This window comes from Coturnix japonica, chromosome 3 (assembly GCF_001577835.2).
Source record: "Coturnix japonica isolate 7356 chromosome 3, Coturnix japonica 2.1, whole genome shotgun sequence".
Taxonomy (NCBI): domain Eukaryota; kingdom Metazoa; phylum Chordata; class Aves; order Galliformes; family Phasianidae; genus Coturnix; species Coturnix japonica.
In genome coordinates, this window is record NC_029518.1 from 75998958 (window position 1) to 76013458 (window position 14501).

General features: G+C 35.1%; 1 protein-coding gene across 1 annotated transcript in view; it reads right to left on the reverse strand.

Annotated features, from left to right (window-relative positions):
* ADGRB3 (adhesion G protein-coupled receptor B3) overlaps positions 1–14501 on the reverse strand; it is a 427438-nt gene that overhangs the window by 19830 nt on the left and 393107 nt on the right. The window contains exons 24-28 of the mRNA XM_015859145.2: positions 12437–12535; positions 11911–12082; positions 7495–7590; positions 6039–6078; positions 2884–3527 (exon numbers count right to left, since the gene is read on the reverse strand). Of these exons, the coding sequence (XP_015714631.1) occupies positions 2884–3527; positions 6039–6078; positions 7495–7590; positions 11911–12082; positions 12437–12535 (1051 nt within the window). The remainder of the gene's footprint in view (positions 1–2883; positions 3528–6038; positions 6079–7494; positions 7591–11910; positions 12083–12436; positions 12536–14501) is intronic.

Genomic DNA, 14501 nt, shown 5'->3' on the forward strand with positions numbered 1-14501 from the left:
GCACTGAGTGCACAATTTCAAAACAAAAAGCATTCCAAAAGAGTGCATGGAGAGTGCTTTCTTCATTAAAATGAAAACACTTTGAACTGAAGGAGCACACTGCAAGCCACTTTGATGCCAAGGTAGCAAAGCCAATTTTAATCCATGCATATAAGGGATGTGCAGGAGATTAACCAGATGTTCAATTACTCCTGCTCAGAAAATCAGTGATGTACCAATATGCCTGCCTGTGCTTGTAAGTGCATGAGTACTGTTGGGTACATTCCATAAAAAAATTAAAAAACACTGACTTGTTCACTAGGAATCTGCAGGTCCTTAAGAAGTATATATTTACCTGGGCAATGTACTTATGCAAATATTATGGAATTCTCCAACAATCTTTTGAAATATAAAATTTTTCCATATATAATATAACATCTGATTGTTCTTAATTGAGCATTATCTTTTGAAAAGCAGTATGTAGATGTAAAAACTAGAAGAAAGTTTGTAATATACTGTAGGATTAACCTGAATAAATTTAGAACATAACCTCTTTGATGTTTATGTCTGATCCACTAATTTTGTCCTCCTCTGTGGCATCTGTAGAGAGAAAGCTACACTGAGGACATAGGATTTACTTCATCCTGGAACAGATGTCTAAAAATGGCACAGAAGTGCCTGTTTCTGCTGACACTAAAGAGAAGCCTGATGTGGAAAGCTCTATTACGGATCAGAAGGGAAATGCCTACTTTTAGATTCTTAATAGTAGGCACGATGGATCTGCCCTGCAGAGTTAAAAGTGAGAACATAACATTGTTGTGCTAATACCATAGGTCTGTTTCAAAACAGCAATTTCCAATGATCATAATGAACATAAAATCTAAATAAAAGAGATTAAATGCAGACCCTACATTTCAGCTTTTGCATTCAATAACTTTGATTTTGTTGTTGTTGTTTGTCTCTATATCGTTTTAAATTTTCTGAATTAATACCTATTATTCCAAGGACTCATTATCTCTTGGGATATGTGAAACACTGAAAATGATTGGCTTCACAAACGTAGTAAAAAAGCCAAATTAAAAATCTAAAAATTGAAACATTGCAAATGTATTGTTAGTTCATTGCAACACAGTACTCTAGTTTTTCAGTACTAAAATGGACATGAAATTTAAAATAAATAGTTTGACTTTATGATTCAAAAGTACTAAGGGCTTATGTTTTTCAAACTGTCCTCTAATTCTGCTGTTTTAGTTTAGGCCATAAAGACTAGTACCTGCCATGAAGTGATGGGACTTCAATAGGCTGCATTTTACACGGTGTCCAGCTGCAAACAGTTATGCCTACAGTACTTCTATGTCTTGAGGTGTTTGTGAACTCATAATTACATTGCTGAAGACAGATGCAGCGCTGGCTCTTGGCTGAAAATGGGTCAAATGACATCTAAAGCCATTCTGGTAAGATGATAAATACTTTCTCTAACCACTGCATAAACCATTGTCATTGTTATATTTTTAGTAATTACTGACTTTAAACTGAAAAGAAAAAAAACTATGAAGAATTATGTTAACACATAATTAACATAATTAACAGTTGCCTAAGGGCATTTTACTGACATATTACCGTATACCATACCGTTTGGCAGTTGCTGTATATAACTACATGATAGCACACTAACAATAAAAACAACATGGGAAACATTTCACAGTCAATGTTTGCAAAGGCATCTCTTGAAAGGAAACAAAGTTCTGATCTTCTGCCCAAATTCTCCAGTTGATAAGCACATTAAACTCAATATTCAAAGAAATATTGACAGGCATCGCCTATTCTATGAAGTACAGGGTACAGATTTATGTCTAACAACTAAAATATCAGTTAAAGTCTCTGGTTCCCTGCACAGATAGCTCTAAATGTCACAAAATAAAATAATACCATAATACCTAATGGCTTAAAGTCTGCATATACTGTTGCTTTTCAGTTGCTTTTTTTTTTTTTTTTTTTTTTTAAAATTCTGATGGTGAGTAAATACCACATTTTTCTCATTTGATTTTTTCATACCTACCAAATGCTCTGTTTCATAAATTTGAACTGCTGGTGAAACAGATTTGCAATTCTTAAAGGGGACCATATGTGAAGTCAACTCCACCTCACTGACGGTTTTGTATAAGACTCCATAGGAATTACAATATAGGAATTACAATATCTGACACTTAAGTCTTCAGTTACTTCTGTAATGTTTAAGTTCGGCAGAAAGATGGTAGTAATGACTGCAACCTCTTTCAGTAAAGGCTTTTCAGTTCATTTTTGCAGTCTAACTGGCATCTGGGATACACTGCAAGAAGTCTACCTCTACTTATCATACATATTATCCGTACCGCTGCCTGCATGCACATGCAACCACAGAAACATACATATAAGGTAGATCTTGAAATAGTGAACTGACAGATGGAAGAATCCAATACTTACACTAATGAAAGCAGAATCATACCTGTCATATCTGAGTGAGATATGACTTTCATTGGTAAAAAGGCAAACATTTTCAATTACATGTGCTTATGGGTAGGTTCAGTGATTGTCATTTCTATGTTCCAGGAGCCGCATTCTCATAGCAACATAGTATTTTCCAGTGGTTTTCACCTGGCAGGTCATTAAATCCTTAGCAGTTGTGAGGAATGCTAAATCTCCAGAATTGTACAGCTTCATTTAGACTGGTTCTGGAGCTTTAACCTTGTTGTCTAGGCATAAACACTTATGCTAGCAAGAGAAATATGAACAGCAATACATGATCCCAAACAATAACTCAGTCTGAATTAAAACCTTAGCTTAGAACCCTTAGAAATAAGCCACAACATTTTGTCTTACCGTATGATTAGAAGAACAGAGTATACAATTTGATGTGTCACTGACCTCTAGAGAGCTCATTGATATTGTAGATCCAGTTTCACTTCTTGATAATCCTGCATTGTCATCCAGCTCTGAGGCAATGAAATTCTTTACTGCTGTGCGGGGCTCAAATGGCAAACTCTGCATATGTTCTTGGGTGGGAAGATGCTGGTCTAAATTGATATTGAATTGGTCCATTACAGAAGGATTCATATTGAATTCTGGATTAACTTTGTAGTGCAACAGCCTTTCATGAGGCAATGTATCCATGCCTATATTGATTTTGCTCTCATCTTTCAGTGATGGCTGGGTATTTACTGAACTTCTGGGCATCACTATGTAGTCGCTTTCTATCATCCGTTCTTGAGGATGGACTATGTCCATATCTGCACCTCTCAAATTATCATCAGTGCACAAATACACAGTCCTCCGCAACTCACTGTTGTCTTTTTTCAAGCACTGATTAGCAAGTTCACTCATACTCATAGGCATGTGAAGACCTGTTGGTTGCTGGATGATGACCTTGGAGATGATGTTTCCAGGCAAGGTAGAATAGCTCATTCCTTCAGGGTTTGGTCCCTTTTCTTCTTCTTCATCATTTAGTGAAATTCTAGAAAGAGTTCCTGTTATAGTTGCTGCTCTGCAAGGTCCGATGTCTTTATGCAAAACTGTGGGTCAGAGAACAGACTTCTTACAACATGAAACCACGTCTGTCAAACACTACGTAATATCCTTTACCATTGCATCTTCTTAAATGATTTTTGTGTTTGATAAATTTTATTCTATAAAAACTGCCTTAGAAAGTGTTTTTATGAACTGATATATACTCTGAGCCTCAATTGTTTAAATGAAGAAAAGCAGCCCTTTGTTTCTTCCTGCTTCCTTCCATATATCTTAGGTGACCTGCAGATTAATCAAGCCTTCCACTTTTTTTTAAAATACACCATGACTTCTGTATTGCCATTATGAACTCCACATAACCTCTTGGAAAATGTCAAACAGACTGTAAGGCAGAACAATTTTGTCAATATGTCATAACGATCTATTTTAAGATTATAACTATGGACATGTATTTCTGAGCTTCTAAATGTTCTTTGTCACTCAATTTTTTTCTAATGCTTTTCTGTGTTCAATGATTTTTAAAATAAAAGTGGGAAAAAAATTAATATCATTAGGAAGGAATTCCATTGCTATCAGAAAGACATAATTTGCCACAACTGGAAAAGGTTACAAATAGAAACATATATTCAGTGACTCATGGAATGGTTTGGGTTGGAAGGGACCTTTAAGGTCACCTACTTCCAACCCCCTGCTATAGGCAGGGACACCTCCCTCTAGACCATGTTGCTCAAAGCCCCATCCAGCCTAGCCTTGAATGCTTCCAGGGAGGGAGGATTCACAGACTTGCTGGGCAACCTATTCCAGTGTCTCACCACCCTCACAGTAAATAATTTCTTCCAAAATAAACATATATTGTAAAACATTCACCATCCACTTTTGATGTTGTCCTTTATGGTAAAAGCTATAGTAACATCCAACAACTTTTTCTTAGAGTGATCTTTTCATCTGAGTGTTAACAATTCCAGCACAAAATACACAATTTTCAGTAAAAGATTATTTCAAAATCAAAGTATTAATCACAATCATTTATTTTACAATTAAATACAAAGTTACAGTTCTAGATCTGTAATGAAGGGAAAATTTTAGGTAGTAAGAATGAAAAATTTTAGAAGTATCCAGTTACTGAGCCTGTTCCAATTGGGTGCAAGGATTTTCTTGTCCTGATTTAAAATAGTATTTAAACTCACATCAATACCAGCTTGTGCAATAAAATCTGTCTCACGGGCAAGTTGGTAAGATGACTAGAAGTATCTCAGGTGTTACATTTGCATCACTTTTGGTAGCCTGAGGGCTCTAATGACCCAGATCCTACAGTGCTTGACAGTTCATTGTCATATTCTGCAGCAAGCCGCTCATAAAGCAACCCACTCCTACCTCACACAAAACTGGTGCAGACTTTTCAATTATGTAAAGAACAATTTGCCTGTAAACAATAGTGCACAAATATCAGATTCTGTGACAGTTTACAACCCACACACCCTGTCACCCTAATCCATTTTCTTCAATGCAGTATGGCTGCTGCATTGTTTCCAGCCAGACATTTCAACCGATGACCTATTAAGTTATCTTTCATTAAAAGGAAATGAAGTTAATTTTTTAACTAGTAAAACCTGTTCATAAATTTATTCAAAATCTATTTTCCGAAGTCTGGCTGTACAGCAGCACTATGGTGGCAAAAGGCAAGAAGTGGGAGCAATGTAGATTAAAGCTGGATTTTTCTCTTCATTAAATGGTAACACACATGCATTTATGTTACGGTGGATAAACCAGTCCCTTTGAAAGACATGAGCATATTAAAACTAATGTATACAAAGAACTATTATTGTATTGCAATAAACAGCTTGAAGTTTTTTAGGTGAACGGAAACTGCAACTCTACTTTAATGAGATCAACCCTCTTGCCTTGCCATAGAGACAACTAAGACAGACTTTAGGTGGGTGACACAGGACAGCTAAGTCCTGCATCTCCTGACCTGACACACTCTGCAGAGAAGTCACCCTCTCTCTTTTTCTCTCTTCACTGGAAATGAGGTTGTCTAGGTAAACTTACCTCTCTAGGAAAAACTATCCTTTGGGATAATCTCCATGAATTACAGATTGCTATAGGGTTTGTAGGATTGTTTTCCACTGTTTTACTTAAGCAAGGTTGGAAAAATAAAATAATAAAAAAGAAATTACTTAAAATGTTTTTCTTTTTATATGTAGAGACAGGCAAAGTTGACAACTTGAAAAACACACTACTGAAATGTCTTTAACAGAAAGCAGAATCATATTTCATTTTCCTGAAACCCTGTTCCTTAAACTACTGTTGAATTCTCTTAGAGCCCTAGAAAACAGCCTTTTTAAAACTAACACCTACCCAAGCATCCTTCGTATACACAGGTTATATATTCATAACTTATACATAGGTTATCTATTCATATAGTTGCATCAATTCATTTTATTACCATTTATGAGTCTATGTTGTAAACAGTTAACACATGGTATTTTGTATCTACTTCAGAAGGAACTAGTAACATACTTATTTTTGTTAGTTAAATACTCTCCCAGTATTCTTACCTGACCGACAAGCAATGTCCACATCCTTTTCAAAATCAGTCTGTAACAAGAAACAATGAACAACAGTTATTAATTGAAAACAAAAACACAATACCTTTTTTTTTTTTTTTTTTTTTTTTTTCCTGACTAGTGCTTCCAAAATGTCCTACTTACAGAGTCACAGTCTCTTAAATGTGGTTTCTCATTCCTGAGAAGGTGAAGTATATTGTTTTACAACAGCAGAGCTTTACAAAGTTTCCTAAAGTATAACTGGGTGGTTTTCAAAGTATGCTTGCCTGACCAGAAAAAATAAAATAAAATAGGTGGAGGTAGAGTATATAGCTTTAATAAAATTATACAGTGTGTGTTTTTTAAATAAATACGGAAGAATAACTACATCACTTGGAAGGATCATCTCTAAGGAAGCTTTTCATAGTCATGTTATAAACAGAAAAACAGAAAAAAAATCTGCAATACAAATTATTGTGAATAACCGTAATCCAATTAGTCCACCCTGTCTGAAACTTCATTAATTTATTATGGAGTGTTTATTTGCTATACAGCATTATGCCCATCCTGGCTACTAATGCAATAAAGTAAACTTTGTATTCCTTGAAAACAAACATAATTTATTTCAATGAGTAAAATCATATTGTAAGTAGTACGAATGATCAGTAACAGTTGAAAATCTAAACATGTCTTTTCCAGTAAAAGAAAACTATTTATCTTGGTATAGATTTCAGGAACTTTCCAATTACTTTTTAAAATTTCCATGAAGATTTATGACATTAAAAAAAAAACAAACCACAAAACAAAACAAAAACCCAAAACTGAGCTCCTTCTTGCTTATGAAGTTCAAAGGAAAAATTCTTATTTAATTCATCGTTTTTTCAAGGGTAACTGAATGCATGTTTTAGGGAATGATCTCATCTCCATCTATTATAATCAATGACAGTCATTGAAAATGAAAGGACAGATATGTAACAGACTAACTAACAATATTAGTAAATTAGTAAATCCAAATTGTCATAATAACCCATTCACTATCTTGATAATCCAAGTCACTAGACAGATTCCCCTTTGGGGATCTCTAACAGTTTCTCTATGTTTGAATTAGATTTGAAAAGAACATTTTTCATGAATTTGTGAAGGGAAGACTACCAGACACATCAATGTTCTTTACACCAGTGGTAGAAAAAAATCACTGTATGTCATTAGATTTTTTTTTTTTTCCTTCTCATATATAAAAATCTTATGTCATGATGAAAAGCGGTGGAGCATACTAATGCATTGTGCTCAGCAGAATGATCAAAACTTGCTAAGAGGTTTAAGCAAGTAGGTAATGACCTAAACAGACTAATGCTTAAAAAAGGTTAAAATTCCAGCTGGTACATACTTGCCATGTACAGTAATGTAAGTTTTTTTCTTTTGGCTAAGAACACTAATTTAGTAGTGAATGATAAAAATAAAAGCTAACCATGATTTGAGCATGTCCATTAGGAAAAGAACTTGAAGAATCTGCATTGATTGGATCCTGGCAATTTCTTAGTCGACATCTGAATGCATCTTGAACCTGTGAAAACAATAACTTATACTGATTCCTGTGAACCATCATATACTCTGCACAAGCACATTTGACAAAATATCTTTTCACAGAGAATACTTTCTTTTTTTTGTTCTGAGCAGAATGCATGTCTAAGGAAATATTATTATGCAATGCTTTTGTCAGAAATATGTGGTTCAGCACAGAGACACATTTTTTAAAAAAAATGCAGTTCTTGTTTTCTGGCAACTGAGAGCAAATACATTTTGCTGAATTCTCACACATACCACAATAGGGACAGCAAGACAACTTTGGGAACAGAAAGGAATATTTTTATCAACAGTTTTAAAGTATACAGAGAACATTTTTTTGAATGTAAAACCAATTTTGTTTCATTTCTTTATGCATTGTCAGATGTATTCCAAGACAGTAATGGAATCTAAATACTAATACTTGAATTTTGATTTTATAAATACAAGTATCCATGTTAGCAAACTGTTGGCAAGTTGTAACTTGGAAAACAGGAACTTCCTTGAGTGACTTCTAGTCAAGACAAACAGGTATAATTTATTCCTTGAATACAAAAACACACTGAATGAAATGCCTAGAAAAATCTACATTTCATTTCTTATCTGTAGAATTTTCTTGATGTCTAAGTCAGAATAACTAAATGGTAGAAAATGATATCCTACTCATGGAGATTTTATGAATAACAACAGGATAATACAGTCCCCTTTTAATACATTGTATTTTACATCAAACTGTTTATAAGCTTTCATAAAACGGACAAAATGAATTAAAGAAAAAAAAGTAATTAGTATTATTTTAAACTACTTAACCCCTAAATGAGTAAGCATGCTCTGTAGTTACCAGTGCAGGTAGAGAAAGGCTAGTATAGAGTAGAAAGAAGAATAAAACAAGGTGAGAAGTTTTGGATTGACATCAAAACACCAAGGCTTCCCACACTTGGTAGTCTAGGAAGTTGGTCTCTCTGGCCTGTATTGTGACTCAGATTCTGATTTTAGGCACTACACTTACTGTGGTTTTGCATATGTTTGACATTATTTCAATTTACCATCTTGCAATTGTTACAAAGTCTTCTCTCACTTTATCAGTTCTGAAGTCAAGTCACACTCCATAATTTATGCTCCTGGATGAGCACTGGCACAGTGGTAGGACAAAATCCCCAAAATCTTATATTCTAAAGCATGCTGAATCTTATCTCAAATCTCATGACAATTGACTCTAAAGATTTGTTACTTCAGAACATACTATGTGATCTCTCAGCTTATGCAGTGATCCTCTTTGTTTTTGGGACTGGTGTTGGAACCTGTGTTCATGTAGATTCCCTCATTCAGACAGCTTCAGAGTTCACAAAAGTCTCTTGCCCTTCTTTCCCTACTTTCTAATAGCGAATCCTGACACTAGGATTCTCTTATAAGTGCATGTTTCTTACAGTATTTCTGAAGGACAAGCAGCATATGATTTGAACATGTCAACAGAATATAAAATATCACTGCACTCAACATATTGACATGAGTTGCAACTTCCACATGGCTTCATACAAGTCAGAAACAGAAACTTGAGCTGCCTAAATACTGGCTTGTTCTGAATGGTTTGTTGAAATGTGTTGCTAGAATTGGTTAAGATTTTGCTGTCTTCACTTCTTTCTTTGAAGCATAATCTTGTTTCCCCCACGCCTTCTAACATCAAGTTACAAGATTTTCTTAGAGCGAAGCAGAGTAGGAGAGACAGATGTGATGAACGTGCAGATACCATGGAAGTAGTTTCCTTAGCAACAGTAACCCTAAGCTTTCATAACTTACTCTTTCTACTCATGTACTTTTTTTTTCTTTCTTTTTTTTTTTTTTCTGCAATACAGAAATATAGACTTTAGATGCCAATGATGCATTTAATCTAAACATGCTGCAGTCAGCAAGGCACAGCTAAAGGAAAAAACATATGTGGGTTATTCCCATCACCAGAAGGAACATAAATTATGCACTATGATTGAAATTAACCTTAGATATTCTCATGCTCAAGCAGGTGAGACAAAATATTTTGCTTTGATGGAGAAGAAGCTTCAGCACTCCTCTCTCCCCTCAATCTCTGTTCTGTGACATATACCTCATCCTCTTCCAATGCTCAATTAGATATTCAAACAGCGAGAAAAAAAATAAAATAAAAAAAATTACTTGGCTCTTTGGGCTATGAAGGAGACTTAAAGCAATAATACCTGAGTCTTACTTTGCATTTTTCTTTCCTACTTTCCAACTGATTTATAAGAGGCCTTGTGCTTAATCAGTATAACATTTATCTTAGAAGTTACAGAAATGAAGTATAGAAAGATTTAACGTCTTTCCAAAAGATCTTCAATTGATGTGGAGCAGAAATAGACACAGCACATCATGCAGGTCTCATTTAGTTGTATGTCTTAGTCAACCCCCCTGGTTTCTCAGTGAAGCCCTTATCACACAAGATCATTGATATAGTATACTACTGAAAGTAAAAAATGGTTCTATCATTTATGTTTATATCCATATGACTAAAGGGAAATGGGAGGGTTTTATCTATACAGCTTTAAAAGTCTTTGTTTTTTTTGTAATACAACAACAATAAGGGCATAGTAAAACAGGGCTGTCTTCTTCTTTGTTTGAATTTTACGGTGATTTATCCTGCTTCACTTTTTTTTTTTTTTCCTTTTTTTTTTTTCTTCTGACAGTCAGAATTACTGTTTTGCCTGCGCCAGTATGCTATAAATATTAGATCAATCCTATAGGCTATAACTGAGATAGCTTTGTAGCTGTCATCAAGAATGACAAATATGTTGGCAGAGTTTCTCTGACATGCACTGGCAGAGCAAAAATCTTTTGCAGACAACAGAAGGTAACAGACTACTCCTTCATCTGGGGAGATACCCTGTGAAGTGCAAAGACTGCATTGCACACTGTGCATGATGTGCTATCTTGGTTTCCACAAGGACTCAACAAAGAATCTCTAGAACTAGACTAGAAAGCAAGCATTGCTAGAGTCAGAATGAAACACAAATTAGTTACGTCTCCCTCTGTGTAGGAACTTCTCGAAACTAACAAATGTATCCTTTCTGCTGCAAAGTGCAGACCATATACCCATTTGTAAAAAAAAAAAAAAAGTTTTAAGTGCAGTAAATCTTACTTCTGTCCTCTTCTTAAAGAACTGTTTAATTATTTTCTTTTTACATATGAAAAACTGAATTTGATTAATCCTAATCTACACTTTAAAGACAGAGGACTAGAAAAGATGTAATGTGTTATGTGAAATACAGTTCAAACATCAGTACATCTAGACTTCTTTGTCTTCCACTACTATCAACTATTATTTCAGCTAATCTATTTTCAAATGTGAAGAAACTGTCTCTATATCTTTGCTTCTGCCTAACTTGTCATGATCAAAAAGAAGCTCCATCTTCTTTTTTGATAAGAGGCAATCGTATCAAATGTAGGGGCATTTAGGGCATCATATCCCTCACATAGGAATGGAAAATAGAAAATAGTGTCTAAGTGGACATGAGCTCTGTAAAAAGATATGCTGGTTCAACAGGGCTACTGCTCTCCAGCGCAGCTCCATTCAACAAATTTTTGACAGATGCTCCCACCTCCACACATCTGGAAAACTTCTTTCAGTAAAAGTATTGGGCTGGTTAGTAGTTTAGATTGTTAATGAAGTTTTCATCAGAGTCAGGTTAAAGAACTTACACAGTTGCTCTGATGTTAGATTTTAGCTGAAAAGGGCAATCAAGGGATACTAACTTTTCGTTTCTCTTCCCTAAATGTTATCACTCTTCATTTGAATACATTATCACCAGAATGTGTAAAAGATGAAGGGATAGCTCTTTCTTCATCCTGTCACCTCAATAACTACTCTTTCAGGGGCACTATGTGCAGAAATAATTTTATATTTGAATTGGTGTTAGAGATTGCAAAAAATATATAGCCTTTATTCTTCAAGAAAAGGACATTCTCGTTTGCAATACCCTATATTCATTATATTGGAAAAGCCAAACACTTGGAAATAAACTTTCAAAAATAAAATAAATTTATTTGGGAAATAAACTTCCCCAAAGAATTTGGGATTGACTGAAAGTCATTTTAATTGAGTGGGTACAGTTTTGTACTGAGCCTGACTGTCTGTATTTGGAATTCACTGATTCTTCCCACTCTCCCTTTCACTTGTTCCTCTTCATCTTGTCATAAAACACTTTACTCTTTCTATGAAATAAATTTCTGCCGAGGAAGCTCAACATAACATTAAAGAACAGTTCAGAGATTAACAAGAACACAGCCCATTAGAAAACTGGAAAACATTGCTCACCTCCCTCCTAAGGATACAATGGACCATCACAATGACAAAGCCTTCCAATGAGTCAAAGACAGCAAAAAGGATCTGAAATAATATTGATCTTTTGTCTGTCATAGCCAGAACTGCAGACATCCAAGTCAAGGCCAGAAGTGGCAGGACCACGCAGGAGCTCCAAAGGGATGCCCTATTGAAAGAAAGAGAAAAGCAGCACTGTAAGATTATTAAAATAGAAAATGAAAAAAAAATATATATGAATGCTCACTTTTAAAATAAAACATACTTAATGATGGCACTATATCAAGTTAACTTGAAAATCACAGACAGGTATGTAACAGTGTTGGTACTTTATGTTCTAAATAACATCCTGTATTCAGTTAATAAACACAGTTGCAAAATGTTTTTTGTTGTTGTTAAAAAGTATTTAAATGTGCTCAGCACTTTATACAGTGTTAGCAAACACAGTTGTCATCATCAAACTATTGTATCACATGCACTGTATAAAATTTGTAACAAGAAGATGTAAATGATCAGGACTAACATGGCATTACTGGCGGTGGTGGCTGACAAAGCTGTTGTTGAAACTACTCCACACTTGGCACATTTGAGCGTCAAACCGCTATGAGGCTCACTCATCTGACTGCAAACAAACAGAACACCCACAAAAAGAACAAAATATTGAATTGTCACCAAAAAACGTTGCTACTGAAATTTAGCTTTTAAATATGACGTCATGCATAAAAATAAGTAGACTTATTCAGGATGAATGCTCTATGTTGTTGCAGAACTGTATGCTGTACTTTACATTATTATTAGCTTTAAATATTAATGATATGGGGCTTCACTTCATGCAGACTCTATTTCTTCCATTTAATCTAAAAAAGGCCCCAAATATGTTGTGATCAAAACTGCTCAGTACAATGAAGTATACATAAGCACGTGCTAGGATTGACATACAAAGTGAAATCCCTCTATTCAGACCTGTTATGACTGTTGTACTTGAGAAAAAGACACAAGTAAGAGGAGTATGAAGTACACACTATTACAGAGCATTAAGAGGGAAAGAAATCCACAATATGTATTCAAGCATCAACAAACATGGGCATACTGTTTCCTTAGATTTGAATGGCCTACTAACATTTGGAGTTATTTTACTCATGCCAAATGATGGTCTGAATACAGGGCGTGAAATGTATGGATCTGATGAAATAAATATCAGTTGGTACTGAAAAAAGGGTGAGCTGTTTTGTATTTTAATAAAACACAGTACACAAGCATTAAGCTCAAAGTTTATTGTATGGATAATTGTACCTCAGCACCTGTCAGAAGAGTTAAAGGGCGAAACCTGGAATTTCATATTCCTTCTAAATACAGAACATACACAACTTCCTGAGTTGACTAAATAAATACTTTTGCTATTCCTACTTTGTCTGCTGTCAGAACCAGGAATAAGCATAGCTAAGACATGACAGGAAAGATATTCTGAGCTGGAAAATGTGACCACAATGGAAAAAAAAAAAAAAAAAGTAAAACTTCATTTCAACTAAATGAATGCCTGTTTACGGCCAAATTCAAGACTCACATGACTTCAAATATTGATCTTTAGTACCTTCAATTTTGATAAACCAAATGAAGATTTTCTATAAAATAAACATGCAGAGCCATGACCATGAAAAGAACTCTGTCTCTTCATCATTTAAAAATCTGTGTTGATGAATGAGCTAGAAACATGCCATGGGTAAGTTTAAACTAAATTTTGGAAAGCACTCTCCATCTTTGTTAAAAAATACTCCACTGTTACTAGACTTTCAAATGTGAAATCTCTTTAGAAATGATAGATGTGCTTGTAGATCTGTTCTGGACCTTGTAAATAATAATAGAGCTTGATATATATGTTAGCACAATCTTTCTGTCTGGTTTTACATATATGCAATGTGACAGAAGAATGACGGAGATCTATCAAGACAACACGCACTCTTCTTTCGCTTGTTTATTCATCCTGTGCTTATCAAGGTGAGAAAATCACGTTAAGTCAGCATATTCTGCCTGATTCACTGCTTCAAATCCTACATAAATGATCTCCACAGATGAACATTTGACAAACACTGAGTCCAATATGTGGAAAAATCTTGCCCTCCTGAACAAACGATATTTGAAAAATGAGTAGCAAAGCCCTTTCTACCGGAGGCCAGATGCTGCACAAACTCCTGTGCCACAATGAATGACTCAAGACTTCACCTGCCAGCTAGTAGCAAGCAATGATGCTATCAAACCACCATCTCATACTATCAGAGAATTACAGAATCACAGAATTCCAGGTGTTGGAAGGGACCTCTACAGATTGAATCACTGAGTCCAACTGCCCTGCTAAAGCAGGTTCTCTACAGGAAGTCACACAGGTAGGCACCCAGATAGGTCTTGAATTATCTCCAAAGGAGGACACACCACACTCTCTGGGCTGACTGTTCCAGTGCTCTGTCACCTTCACCAAAAAGTTCACCCACATATTTGTGTGGAAAATCCAGTGCTCCAATAAGAACTGGAAGGCCATTGCTCCTAGTCCTATCACTACAGACTACTGAAAAGAGTCTGGCCTCCTGCTGTTG